The sequence below is a fragment of the Polypterus senegalus genome, chromosome 3 (assembly GCF_016835505.1).
Source record: "Polypterus senegalus isolate Bchr_013 chromosome 3, ASM1683550v1, whole genome shotgun sequence".
NCBI lineage: Eukaryota > Metazoa > Chordata > Cladistia > Polypteriformes > Polypteridae > Polypterus > Polypterus senegalus.
Genome location: NC_053156.1, coordinates 141,003,524 through 141,018,719, shown reverse-complemented (window position 1 = coordinate 141,018,719; position 15,196 = coordinate 141,003,524). Strand labels below are relative to the sequence as shown.

The following is a 15,196-nucleotide window of genomic DNA, read 5'->3' as shown; positions in this document are numbered from 1 at the left end:
AGTATAGGAACAAAGAGAATTGTCTGCATCTCAACATTAGCATACGAAGGAATTGGTTAATGATTTTCACTGCACCAAACAGCCTCTACACCCAGTCACTAATCAGGGCGTTGATAAGAAGGCGGAGCACTGGCTAGTCTTGACTGGTCCGGTATCATAGAGGAACTGTATAAGAAAGGTGAGAGCAGACTCATTTTTTCTTGGGCACACCATTTCTTTAATGTGTATAATGTGTTCTATAGCTGTGATAGCCAGTGAGATTTTTTATACTGTAGTGTGCTCAGCTGGCAACATTACTTCAAGACAGACCCACTGAATCAAGAAGCTGATTAAGAAGGTAAGCTCAGTTATGGGACACACTCTCAACCTGCTGGAGGTAGTATTGGAAAACAGAATAAAGATAGAACTGTTTGCCATTATGAACAATGTTACAGATCCTCTTTTTCACGCAATATCATTAAGTACATTTTAGCCAATGAACTATTCAAAGGAAGTGTATCAAGAAATTCTACCGGGACTCCTTCATACAAGCAGAAATACAACTTTATAATGTCACACTGCGACAGTGACTGCACTGTTATCATTAGCCAAGACAAAGGTTTTTTTTCTCCTTTATACTTTTTTTGTAAGGCTTGTATCTGATTGAAGGAGTTGTTGCTGGTTGTTATATTTTTACTAACTGGTTTCTGTAAAAACTACATTTCCTCTTGAGATAAATAAAGTGCTACCTATCGATCCATCAGTTTGAATACACTTAATTGTTTATTAAATCTACCACTATACATAAAGTCCCCACTACAATTATTGGCACCCCTGGTAAAAAGGAGTTGGATGAAAAAAAAAAATCACCATTTGGTTAACTACCTTAATCTTGCATTGAAAAGACTGAGAGAAATCCAGCTTTTAATTGAAGTAAATTTATTCTGAGAAAAAAATATATGTGCATGATTATTGCCACCCCTAGAAACTCTTATGAACAAAGTGCAACTGACAAATTAATTCCATTTTTTATGTTTTATAAATTGATCAGAGTGTGTTGAAACTTTTAAGCAGTAAACAATGAATTCCCAATTTTTATATGGGGTATAAATATGAAATGACACAGAGGCCAAATTACCCTTTACATTCATCAACAAGGGAAAGATAAGAGAACACACATTTCAAGCGACAGAAAAGTGTGATGACCTTCAAAAGTCAGGGAATGGCTATAAAAATGGTATTCACCTGAAAATGCCCATATCTACAGTTAGGGAAATAATTAAAAGAATGTAAATCGACTGGAACTGTTACCAACTTGCCTGGAAGAAGATCCAAGTCTATTTTGACCCCACCAACAGTGAGCAGGATGGTAAGATCGGTAAAAAATTCCCCAAGGATTACTGTTAGAGAAATACAGAAAAAGTTGTACCTTGGTGTCAACCAAGTCTCCAAAGCTACCATCACCTCCATGCCAAAATAATATAAGAAAGGCATGCCTTTCCTGCCATTTAATGCTTAGTTTGCTAAACAATCCTGGAACTTTGATTCAGACAAAACAAAAATTGAGCTTTTGGGCAGCAAATACTGAAGGAGGGTTTGACATAAAAAGAAAGAAGGGTATAATGAACATTCACCACTGTCAACTATGCAGGACATTCTGTGACATTGTGGGGCTGTTTTTCCTTTAAAGATCCTGGGATCCTTGTCAGGGAACATGGTACCATAGACTGCCAAGAAACTAAAACTGGACCGTCATTGGATCTTCCACTGGGACAATGATGCAAAACATATTTCTAAATTAACAAAAGAACGGCTAAAAGAACACAAAATCTAATTTATGCCATGGCTGTCTCAGGCACTGTGGAAGCTACAATACTTAAACCCTACTGAAAACCCTTAGGGTGAGTTGAAAAGGAGACTGCACAAGAAATAACCTAGAACCCTAAATCGTCTGGAAAGATTCTGGAAAGAGGAATGGTCTCAGATTCTCTGCTCCATATTCTCTGAACTTTTAAGCTGTATAGGAGAAGACTCAACGATGTTTTAATGTCAAAGGGAGGTTGCACAAATTATTAAATGCTAGGATGCCAGTTATCATGATACATAATGACTTCTTGATAAGGAATTATTTTTTTCTCAGAATAAATTTACTTTACAGTTGAAAATTTGATTTCTGGATTTTTTTTCCAGAGACAGATTAAGGTAATTCACCAAAAGATAAATTTAATAACTTTTTTTGCTCATCTTTACCAGGAGTGCCAATAATTGTGAAGGGGACTTCAGGGAAAACAGAAAAATGAATGCATACATAGAACAAATTATGTTACAAGGATATTGAACAAAAAAAAAAAAAAAACAACAATAAAATTAACCTTTTATCCTTTTCAAACCATCTCTAAGATGTCATCATAGGAAAGAATTCAGGAGGTCATGTCACTACCAGACTAAATATTGCCCTTCAAAATGCAAGCACCATCAAACTCAGATTCAAAATAAACTTCTACAGTGCATAAAGTAGTCATCTTCTTGTTCTTGTTGTATTTATATTATACTCATAGTGCAGGATTGACCACAATTTGCTCCTTTTGTCTTTGGAACAGCAATAACTTTTGTACGCCCCATGGAATTTAGCACATTTCCACAATGAATTATTACAACATTCACGGTCTAGTAAAAAAGCAGAACTAACATAGCAGAAATATGGCAATGTAAAGTTACCTGGATTTTATTAATCCATTATAAGTGTACAATAAAACCATGTTCTAACAAATGTGGATATGATCATTGCACCGATTCTCGCTAAGTCCAGAAACGTGCAAGGTGTAATTTTCATACTTGTCCAACCTCTCAACAAATGATTTGTCTCAGGTTCTCTGTGTCAATAACATAAATATTTTTGTCTCATCACAATAATGCATTGTAGATTACTCCATTACCTAGTTGTTTTAAACCAGTGTTTCCCAATCTCAGTCCTGGGGGCACACTGTGGCTGCAGATTTTTATTCCAACCAGATTCCTAATCAGTGACAACACCTGATAACACTGATCTCACTTAATTAGCTGGTATTATTTTTCTTTTATGCTACATTCAGAAAAGCACAGCAGCGTGGATTTTACATTTATAAGACATTTAGAAACATTTCTGTTTTTACTATAGATTTAAATGCTTAACTCTCTTTTGTTGAGTTCATTATATTTTACATGCCCTTTCTCTGTGCAGTTTTTCCCCTTCGTTGTATCTTATTAATAATAATTAAAAATGAGCAGAGCAGACACGCTGTGCAACAACACTGAATAATCAAAGGCAGCAACTACTTTAGCATCAGACCCACTAATTAGTAAATAATGGATTAATTAAAACAATTAGAACACCTAGAAAAGTAGAATGAAAATCAAGAATATATATATATATATATAAAACCAAACTTAGTTTTCTAATTTCTATATTGTTCCCAAAACACAGAACTTGGGAAATAACAAATCACTTAATTAGCCCAGGAGTCCAATTAAAACCAGACGCTGGCTGGATCAAAAACCTGCAGCCACAGTATGCCCCTAGGACCAAGGTTGGGAAACACTGTTCAAAGCAACAATAAAGCTAAAGAAAGTGGGATGTACAACAAAGATAGCTGTACTGAAACATTCTGCATGTCTAATGAAGGCAACAAATATTTTGGGCAACATTTACTAGTCCAGAAATGATTGAGATCCTAAAACATTTCTAGTGTACTTACAAATGAAAATCATCTTTCATTTTTATGTAATCAACTGTCTGAATATCTAGATGCATATACTGTACATACTACTCCAAGAAGGCTGCCAGGTTTCAGGGTGATGTCCAGAGATGCTTAGGCAGATTTTTTTTCCAACTTCAAACCGTCCATTTGGCTGAAAAGAATAACAACCAACATTAAAGAACATTGCTTTAAGATACTTATAAGCATTCACCAAACCTATATGCAAAGACAATAAAGTAAAATGAATACTACCAAAATAGTCTTAATACACAGCAACATTTTCAGCCAGGAATCAGAACCTATTATTGTTTGACCTGAAAATGATCTAGAATAACTCGGCCATAACTCTGCATGAAAAGCAAAAGAGCAAAAAGCTATAGGTTTGCTCCAATGAAGCTCTAGTGTTTCCTTTTTTCCATTTCAATTCTATTACATGCTGAAGAAGAAAAACAAATTGCATATTAAGTTTTGACAGAGTGTTCTTTTCAAACTAACCACAGTCAGACAATAGAAGGCTATTGTGTTCTTTCATGGAGTCTTGAACTTCACTTTTTCAGTATTTGGACAAAGTATTATTAAGGGTTAGTTTTCCTGTCACAGCTTGTATTTTATGTCTCTTACAAGATCCACCCCCTCTATGCTCCAGATTCAATTTATTCCGGTTGCTTGTAAAAACACAAAACAGAAAATCTTCCCCTCAAAGGTTTTTTACAAAAGAAAAACATTTTATTAAATAAAGGCATTTCTTACCTTATTGTTAACTCTTTATGAATTATTTCATATATATATATATATTTTTTTTTCTTTGAAAAAATTCTGTACAACACCAACAAAAAAATGGCTGTGTTAATGGCAGTATAGAGATATAAATTATAAATTACCCTTCCATCCAGTAACAAACCCTCTTAATCCAGTTTAAGGTCAAGCCCTGTCTTGTTAGCGCTGGGTGCAAGGCAGAAACCAACCCTGGATAGGATGCCAGTTAATGGAAAATTGGAGTACCCAGAGAAAAACCCAAACAGACATGCAAAAAATGACCTACCTTGGAATTCAAACTCATTTTCTTGTAGCATTGCTAATCACTACATCACTATGAATGGTGATTCTTTAAATAAAGAGTAATTGGTATGTCAATGACTTCTCTCTATGGCTTACAGTAAAGCTGTATACCTCAAACATGGAAAGAGTGAGTAAAAATGAAAACAATTAGCCTTTTCAAAATCTATGATTTAAGTGTTTAATGGCTAAAGACCAACTATATACGTAGTAGCTAGATATGCAATAGATGACCATTTCCCCTTTTTAATTTTAATTCATTATGAGACTAATTTAGCAAGCATTTGGCAACTATGCATCTGTGATCATGGTTATTGGTTATGGAGGGGCTCTGTCAAGCTTCTAATAATACAAATCTGCATATTTTTAACTGACCTGAAATACAGATTTCCTTAATCCTTAACAAAACTGTTTTTAATGCAGTAAATATTTACACAGCTCAGTTTTATCTCAAAAGGTAAATATACATCCAGTGCTCCTGAGATTTTTCCCATCATCATCATCATCATCACTGAGCCTTTAGAAATTTTTCTGCATAATACTGACATTTTTCCAATTTAGTTAACCGTCTAACCTTAGTGAACCCAGAAAAGGGTAATTAAACAAGCAGAGACATAAGAGTTATTAAAATAATCCTTAGTTCAGGACAAACAAATACAGCTTACAGGTAGGTATGAGGGATCGAAAGGTTTAGATATTCTGAGAAAAACACTGAATAAAAGATTATAAGTCTTACTGTGAGCAGAATAATACTGGGAGGTTTCATTGGGTACTCTGGAGGCAAGACTATTCTCCCATGATAAATACCACCATCAAAATCTGAATCTGGAGGACCTCTGACTGTAAAGTGCCATTCAAAGAGATTATCCTGTAAACAGAAGACCTTTAAAATCAGAACATTAAAAGACTTTGAAATTTAGTCAAGAGACTTTTAATTTTGGATGGTTCTTCAGGACACAATTAAGTCACACAGCATTTCATGCATGACAGAGTGTTAATGTTTTAAACTTTGAATTCCTTTAAATCTTTCAGCAAAGCCAAGGATAAAAGCTGAATTTAACTCAAGGAGCTCATTCATCATATGAAACTCAGACACAAAATTAGGATGAAATGTGGTAAGTATATGCAAAGCTTGGTACTAAAAATGACCAAATGGAAAATAAGGTGATCCACTGTTTGACACAGTAATAATACTGCACACAAAAAGAAATGTCTCTGTCAACTTAAAAAGGAAATTTAAAAGTACTCTCCACAAACTGCCTAAATTTATGCTTATAAAGCTCAGTTTCACCCAGAAGACTAGAATGCAACACAGTAATTACAAGCAGTATAGTTCTGATGGAGAAACACAAGGTCACAAAATGACATACATCTAAAGTACACCATTTAATAAAGCTACCGCAAACAATATATACAAAAATATTATGGCTAAAAACATACACGTAAATATACAATAAACAGACACAGACTTCTTGTTCTATTACATTTTTTAAAGTGCATCCTTTACTTGTGGATATTTCTGGCAAAAACAAATCTTACACCTTGCACCATCATGTCATTTATATTTTTAAGCCAGCCCAAGAACCTCTGGTAACCTTTTCCCCAGACATGCCATTTACCATTTCCATCTTAATAATGTTCTATTAGAAAGAATGCCCTTTTCAGCAGTAGATTTAAAACAAAAATGACTGTAGCTATTTTGGACAATGAAACAAAAACAGGGTAAATATGCCTAAATTCCTGAAAGGCTGTATGGAGATGAAGGTAAAAACTTTACAAAGATTAGAATTTGCTTGTATAAATATATGAACATTTTTCTCTAATCTGGGATTGTGCAAATCAAGATTATGTGGTGATGCCATGAAAAGATGTATGAAATAGATTAGGGAAACCCCTCACTTGCATATTAACTATTGAGCTTCATCACAAGAAGAACTGTGCATGAATGCTTCAGCTTTTTTCAGAGAAACACGAGGCAGAACCTTACATTTTTGAAGATGCCTAATCGACTTTCTTAAAGGCTGCACTCATAAATGCAGTCTGTTTACTCTGGTAGTAAAAGAATTTATATTAAAATGAAGTCCTATCTATATATTTATCTATCTACAGAAAAGAAGTTTGTTTCACACAGCACCTGGCAGACTGTAAATGTAGCATCACATTCAACTCAATAGTTCCATAAATACTTATTTTTACAGTACATTGCAAACAAAACTTGAACTTTTTTATAACTTTGGCTATGTCAAAAGAAACAGAGGCAGCAGTACGCTAAGCTACACTAAAAGTATCACTTAAATCACAAAGAAAGACACTTTTTCCCTCAACACAGATACATTTGCCTATCATTAGTCAGGCTTGGTTTTGTTTACAGTTTATTATTAACAGGTTCTTCCTTCACTTTATTACTTTCTTCACTTTGTCCACTAGGAAATACCTTCTTTGCAGATAAATTATCTCACCTTTAAACAGATTTCATGTACCCGGGGCACTTGCAAATCTGCTTTTTTAAGGAGAGAGAATGTGCTTATGTGCATAAAATGTACACAACATGACATGGATACAGAATCTGCAAAACTGAATGTGTTAAAACATAGTGTAAGAGGAGGCTGGCATTCTTGCCCAGCCGGGATGCTTCCCGAGTGGAATATAGGGGGAGGTAGCTTATGAAGAACACTGCTTCCCCGGAACTGTTAGTTGGCAGCCTCCCTGGGTTGCCATGGCTCCACAGATTCCAGCAGGGCACACTGGGAGTTGGAGTTCGCTATAGCTCTGTTGGGTCCCGTGGGGACAGCCAGGGAAGTGCAGCAGGGATTGTTGAGCCCTTGTGTGTAGGGTTCCCACCTTACACGGAAAGAATTCCCGGGTCATGAGGATGCAACACCAGAAGTACTCCTGAGATGCAGAATATAAGGAGCAGCCTCACCTCATTTGGTGGCTGGAGTCAGGAGGGCGGACAAAGCTCGCCTAAGAGGTGTGGAGAAGGAAGGAGGCTGCAAGAGTCTAAAGGAAAAGCATAGTGTTTATTACAGAGCTTGTGACTATTGGTATCAGTCCTTGGAGAATGCTCTGGGTGTGGGTTCTTTTCCCTAAATAACAAGCTTTTTGTTGGATGGAACTGGTGTCTCTTCCTGTTTGTGCCAGGTTGGGGTGGCAGGTGCACCCCATTACTTCATAGTAGGCATTTGAATTAAATCTGTCTCAGTCATATATATTTATATATAGATGTCTGATAACAGCACTTCTCTCTGTATCAACTTGGGTTTTTGTCTGGGTACTTCAGTTTACCTCCCATGTGCCAAACCATGTGTGGTAGGTTAACTAGCAACTTCAGACTGTAACTAAAATCCTCTGTGTTTATGAATGGTCCCTGAAATGGATTTATTTTTCATTACAAAAAATAAGCTTATTGGGATGCTAGTTCACTATTTCACCTACAGCAGCATCCTACTGACAATATAATTGAGCACTATTAACTCAACTAACTCAACTTAACTAGGTGGCTACCTACTGCTGTATAAGTCAGTTATTATATTATAGAACTGCTTTATCCATACAACCCTTTTGTGCAAATATTCTTCAGCAGTTAATTTAATACTACCTTTTGGCCACATCCAAAGAGGATAGGGAACCTGAGTAAGAATGGATACAACAATCATTCTACAAGGCTATCACCTGTGGAGAGTTTTAAGCAATCCAGGTATGCACATTACATATTTTTAACATACTATTATATGGTATGTGGACACACTCTTGTGGTTTTTTTCAGGCAACCATAACCAATGGCTTCCTTTTTAAGTACTTAAATGAATTTGATTGATCTTGCTTCAGTTCCACAACCCTCAATTAGTAAGCACTACTTGTACATGCTGGTTTTTGGTTGGGGGGAATGGGCGTGTGCATGAAGTAAAGAAAACCAACAACAACATAACACACAAATATAGATGGACTAGAAGTGAACATCGATGAGAACTTTGCCTAAGTCATGAGCCAGGTTAACTTTTGATAAGCTAGGTACAATATGTAGTGAACTGTTTTCCACATCTTTGTAACTTGGTTGTAGATCTTGACAGAATGACTGACCTAGATTTAACTCCTTACTATTGTGGCCAAGGGAACTGTGTAAAATATTGTTGATGCAAGCACTAAACAGGAAAACGTGATAAAATGTCACAAATATGAACTTGTGTTTCAGTTTGAAAAACATTTTTGTTTTTTTATCCTAAGCATAAACCTCACAGTTTGCAATAAGACAAAGGCATACCATTGTGACCCAGCATAAAGCAAATTACAATTTTTATTCATACTACTAGAACCTTTTTTAATAAAACTGGAGATAAGTTTGATGGTTCATTGTCAAATATTTTAACAACTTAAACAATTTGTTTGCCCCTGCTCATTCCAACACTTTGATCCTTTAAAAAGTGTTCTGGCCTTTAAAAGTCCTGATGTTATTAATGTGTTTGAGAAAGTGATTTAATGCCAAAACTACATCAGTGAACAGAAGACAAAATAGACATTTACTACAGATGTTTACTCATTCTTTACCAACTCTGTTCCATTTCATCCTAAACTAACTTGCAGGCATATTTTCATTAATGCACACTCCTGATGGTTTTTTCCTGTGATCTATTTCTTAACAACAACTGTTAAGACAGAGCAGAATAGTTACCATGGCCTAGTTATACCATATAATAACATAGCTCTGCTTGACCAGATATGCACATGGATGAAATAAGAATTAAGCAGATATATTAGTACTCTAGTTGTAACTTGTATCTGCTCCTTGCCTTTTATCCTGTTCCATCGAGAGTGTGCTCACATAAGGACTGTGTGTGTGGTACGGCAGCTGCACTTCCTCAGAAAGGAAAGCGCTCCACAGGGTCTTTAAGACAGCGGAGAGAACAACTGGTTTTACCCTACCCTCCTGGAACAAATCTACACCTCCTGATGCCGCAAAAAAGCAATAGACCTTTCACAGGATTCATCACATCCCGGTCATTGCCTCTTCCAGCTTTTGCCATCGGGCAAGAGATACAGAGCAATGAAAACCAGGACAAACTGCCTTAAAAACAGCCTTTATCCAAAAAGCAAACATGGCCCTGAACTCAGAATAAAACTGCTCCATATCATTCTCTCCCAATGTGCAATATAGACCTTAAGTCAACAGGTGCAATTTGTATATTTTGTAAAGTACTTGTTCATTTGTAAAAGTGACAATGACAATAAAGATCTACCTATCTATCTAAAAGCATGGGAAAATCATTTGTAGCTTTATATTTACCATAGATATCATTGTAGCAATATCTTTTCTATTATCACAACTGGTCTGTCACAAAACTGGTGGAGCAAATCACAGCACTGTGACATAAAAGTCTTCAGATTACTCTATGTATATGTACTATTTTGCATCCTGGCATATCAAGGATGGCAAAGAAATTTCTTACCTCCAGTGGTTGAGCATGATAATGTTCAGTTGGGTCTCTAAGCTCAGCAGCTTCCTTCATTAACCGCTTGACAGCTTAAAAACAAGAAAACAACAGCAGTTCTTTACAGATAGTGCAGGATTTCCCATTTAATGCAAATCTTTTAAATTGATAAATGTAGGTTCCAGTAAAATGCAGATAAGGCTTAAAAATTAACAATGATGTTGTCCTCTTATACTCTGAGGCATTATATATAAAATTGTTTCAAAGGGGTTTTAAATTTTGACATTGTGTATAGAATTCCACCAACAATGCAATAACAGTATATTGTGTCATTACTGTTACTGAATAAAATACTATTGGTCAGTTACACGTATATTAAGCATTCAGCACAGGATGATGTAGTCTTAGTGTTGTTACTGTAAATACACGCCGTTTGGCTTAGCACTATGGATGTTTGCACTTGAGCTTAAGACTAAGACAATAAACTTTTACAGTTAGGCATCTTGGGGATGGCAAAGGATACCCAAGTGCTAACTTAACCTAGTGAGTAGGTAAAACTGACATAGTATGGTGTTGTTAGAAAATGAATATTGCGTGAAATTGACTACAACAGACACAAAAATGTATGTATGTGCAGAATCATAAATACATAGATTAGAACTATTAAAAATTTTTTTAAAGAATTTTATTCACACATACACACACAGTAAATATATAGTGCGTCTTTCATTATTGGGACTATAGCACAGTGCAAAAATGATAAAAAGTTATTGAAAATGATATGCAATGCATGTAACATTTAATAGTGTTTAATTCATATTGTCATGCTACATTGTGAAAAAATGATGGACTTACACATTTAACTGTTATTTAATTTTTAGGCTCAACTATGTTGTGGCAATGCTGTTAGTAAAGTTGATCAGAAAATTTGGTAAAGGAATTTTTGCAGCGAGTATGCTGCGTTTGTCAGTGACCTTGTTCGCTCAATATTTTCCTGGAAATTCTCCTTGCAGACAGATTAGGCGAGATTTTTTTTCCCTCAGAGCCCCATGCTTTGTACGGCCAGTGTGACATCACAGAGGTTTACAAGCAATGTGCAGAACTATCAGACATGCATGCCTACTGCAAGCTCGTTGTGGATCTGCTTCACACATATGCACGATTTCACAACCAGATCAACATGCGTTAAAAGAAAAATATGGCAGTATTTTCATTTGAGGTGTACATTAGCTTAACATAATGAGTACTACTACCAGATATAGCATGGTATGAATAATTTGCACCCATAACTAGCCATGTGCATGCCTAGCTACTACCTAAAAATAAGCCTTAAGGAGCCCTCCCCTCTCCATATCTTTGTGTCAGAATGAGACCCCATTAAATAATAATAAAATATTTATTTTGGTTACAAAACTTTTCTTTCTTCTTGATGTAAGAAAAAAAATGTGAAGCATCTACACAGATACGTGGTAAACAAAAAAAGACTTACCAGCTGCATCCAGAGGCTCGATTTTACCTAATGGAACAAACCAGTCCCCACTCCCTGTACGTATCATGTTCCCAAAGATTAGGATTCTGTCAGCACAATGATCTAAATTTTATGAACCTATTGGTAGTTTGTTGCCGTTTGATGCATTTTGTTGGTGGTATTTGTTCCGTTTGCACTTTTGTTGTTTGAGGCACGGTGGAGCAGCGGTTAGCTCTGTTACCTCAAAGCTCAGATAACATTTTTGGCCCAAATAATTGGTCCAGCATATTTGGCAGATGCTTCCCCAGCCATTCCTTAGCACAAGAATTACCAGAGCCTACGAAAAAACTCGTAGATCTGTCCCACCTTAAATTGCTTCTCACCTCTCCATCAGCATCGTTTGTCCTTTAAATGTGTTGATAAGCAGCAAGCAGTCTGCTATCATATCCCCCACGGCCCACAGTTTTCTCAGCTCGTCTGCTTACCTGTGTGTCAGTTGCTTGGAGTTGTATAGAGTGAGAAGTCAAGCAAAATCACACCTTTTATAAATACTATATCTTTATTTGGAACACATGCCTTTCATTTGTGTTCCGTGTCTACAACGATCTATGTAAACACATCGTTAAAAAATAAATGTTTTTCATGTTTTAGTAATAATGTAGACATGAAGTTTATAAGGTGTGAAGCCTGAAGTCCAAATATCAAAGAAACACTTTCACAAAAGGTACAAATATAACAGAACAAGTGCACTTTATATGTTACTTACATAAAAGCCAGATCGAATGTTATTTATTTGGATTTATTTACTTACTCCCTACAGAGTGAAGAGCTATAGCGCGTCTTTATGTGACAAATTGGCTCCCTGGACTAATCTGGATAAAATCCACAACTGTTACATGAATATGTAATCTATCACATATAAACCAACTAAACAAGTAAGGTGCATTTCCCCAAATCTAAAATGAAACACAACCACTAATTAGCAGTGGCAACTTCAGCACCAGCAATAAAATTAAAAATGACAGCTTTATGATCCAGGTAGAATAGGAGACTGGAAAATTCAACTATGAATTCAATTCTATTTTATTGTCCCAAGAGGGAAATTCATTTTGTCAGCCATTGACGTAAAATTAAAAACACATGACAAAGAACATAGCCACAAAAGATAAACTTAGTACAATAAAATATAACAGTGACCATAATTCTAACAGTGTATAATTAGATCATAAACATCACCAATAAATATTAAACCAGCATTAAGACTTAAATAATGATTGATGCAAATGATTACTGCTCATCCCATGACTCAAGTCTATGGAAGTAAAGTTGAACTTATTTATATGATTATTAGCAGTTGGGATGAAGGGGTATTTGAACCAGTTCCTTTTTATCCCTGAAATCTTGAACCCATAACCTGATGGCAACAACTTAAACGGAGAATGTACTGGATGGGTTCTGCCTGAGCGAATACACTCTGCTCTCTGTAATATTTGCTTATTAAACAGGTCTGTAAGATTTGAATGTTGAGACCTCGAAATATTAATGCTCCATTTTACAATTTAACTTATTCTGTTTTTGTTGCTGATATTAGGATTTCCAGACCAGGCTGGCAGAACTTAAACAAAGACAGACTCAACAGCTAGCTATAGTATTTGTAAAAACAAACTGTGACTATGATGCACAAAGAGAGGGAGATCTGATGGGCCACATATGACTCTTAAGACTTTTGATTTTATATCCTGCATTAATTTCTTCGTATGGCATATTTGAGTAGTGTATTGTAATCTGCATTTGGAGAAATTTTACATACTCATTTGTAGAGAATTGTTAAAAAGCAAACACAATTAAAAGATTTTCTTTTAAATTCTGCTCTGCACTACAAATTTCACAATGAATACAGTGCAGCCGTGCAGCGTATAAGCTCTTGAATTATAGCCACAACTAATCTTTCTGATGTCAAGTCAGGCTGCACCCATCAACAACCCTCCCCATCTCTTCCATGCTAGATGACAAATCCACTGCCTCTAAAGTAAAGCAGCTCTGTATGTGCATCTTATACTCTTTTAAACTTACACTATAATCTGATTAAATGCATTTGCTTGTCTGCTTTAAGTTAATAAGAAAACATTTTTGGTGTTGGAATGATATCTGCTAGGCAGAGTTTCAGCGTCCTAAATTTCTTTGATATAAGAGCTTTTTCCCTGATGAAACACTGCAAAACAATTTCTACTTAACAGCATCAGAGCATAACTGATTAAAATGAACAGTATAATAAACTGTTTGAAAAATACTATTAACATCTTGTACCCTGTGATTCAGGAAATTTGCTCTGACCCCAAACTCTTAGCTTGCCACACCAAACTAAATATGGTAGGTTTTAACGTGAATATTTGGTGGAGAGAGAGAGAGAGAGAGATTAGGAACATGCACAGATACCGCGCATTGCCGCACCCAACACATGACAAACCAACTCAGGAGGCCTCATAGGGCCTAAGTGCAGCCATACAATGGGTGAAACCTCAGCACCACACTAATTCAGATGGAATGGAACCAGTGTGAGATTTTTTTATGGTGGCTGGAGTGCCTAGTCTGCCACCAAACCACAGCTTTTCCCTGCAGGTAGGAGGGCCTAGATGGAGGGCTGGATGCAGATAACCAGGAGAGAGCAATTGCAGGTTAAGGGCCTTGCTCAACGGCCCAGTGAAGTAGAGTCACTTTTGGCGTTTATGGGATTCGAACCGGAAAATTCCCGATTGCCAGTGCAGACTATATGGTGGGATGGATGAAAAATATTAAAAATACCCCATAGCGCACAAGGACAACTCTGACCATTGAAAAATTATCAACATTTTTTCCTCTTTTCCTCTAAGGGGCTCTTGATGCTCTGTTGCATGACATCATCATTTTATAGGTTAAAACGTTTCTCAGGTTTATGTGAAATCAACTGATGGATGATTAAGTTAGGAGAACAACTTCTAACACCAATGGAAATTAAACTTCTTTTCAATTTTGTAGATTGAATAAGTGCAAAGTACAATCGACCATTCAGAGTCATTTGTTGTACTAAGTCACCTTAGTCTGTTGAATGTACCAAGAACAGGACCAGATTGCCATGTGTAAAAAGATACATTTCAAAAGATACATTTCACTGCATACACTTACTTTCTTATCACCATTGACAAGATTTAATTACGAGGATGTAAAGAACTGAAAAGAAGCTTAACAGATGCCATGATTTCTCAATTTTTAAACATTTTTATTTTTATATACTTTGTTAATCTCCAAGTGAAAACTGCCTTTTTCCATGACCTTTGATGGTCAGAGCACAGGATCAGCCATTGTACAGTGTCCTTGGAGCAATTTTGGGTTAAGGACCCAAAGGAGTAAGATCTCTTCTGACAGTAATGGGATTTGACTCAGTAACCTTCTTGATACCAGTGTAGATCCTTAGCCACACAGTGTAAAATGATATTAATAATTATTATAACACTGATTATAAATTCAGTTTAATTTATTTTTGTATTGCACAC

General features: G+C 36.0%; 1 protein-coding gene across 2 annotated transcripts in view; it reads right to left on the bottom strand.

Moving 5' to 3' along the window:
• Window positions 1–15,196, bottom strand: part of ube2j1 (ubiquitin-conjugating enzyme E2, J1) — a 72,739-nt gene that overhangs the window by 30,189 nt on the left and 27,354 nt on the right. For both annotated transcript variants that reach the window (XM_039747995.1, XM_039747994.1), the window contains exons 2-4: window positions 10,217–10,290; window positions 5,509–5,640; window positions 3,783–3,867 (exon numbers count right to left, since the gene is read on the bottom strand). In XM_039747995.1, the coding sequence (XP_039603929.1) occupies window positions 3,783–3,867; window positions 5,509–5,640; window positions 10,217–10,290 (291 nt within the window). The remainder of the gene's footprint in view (window positions 1–3,782; window positions 3,868–5,508; window positions 5,641–10,216; window positions 10,291–15,196) is intronic.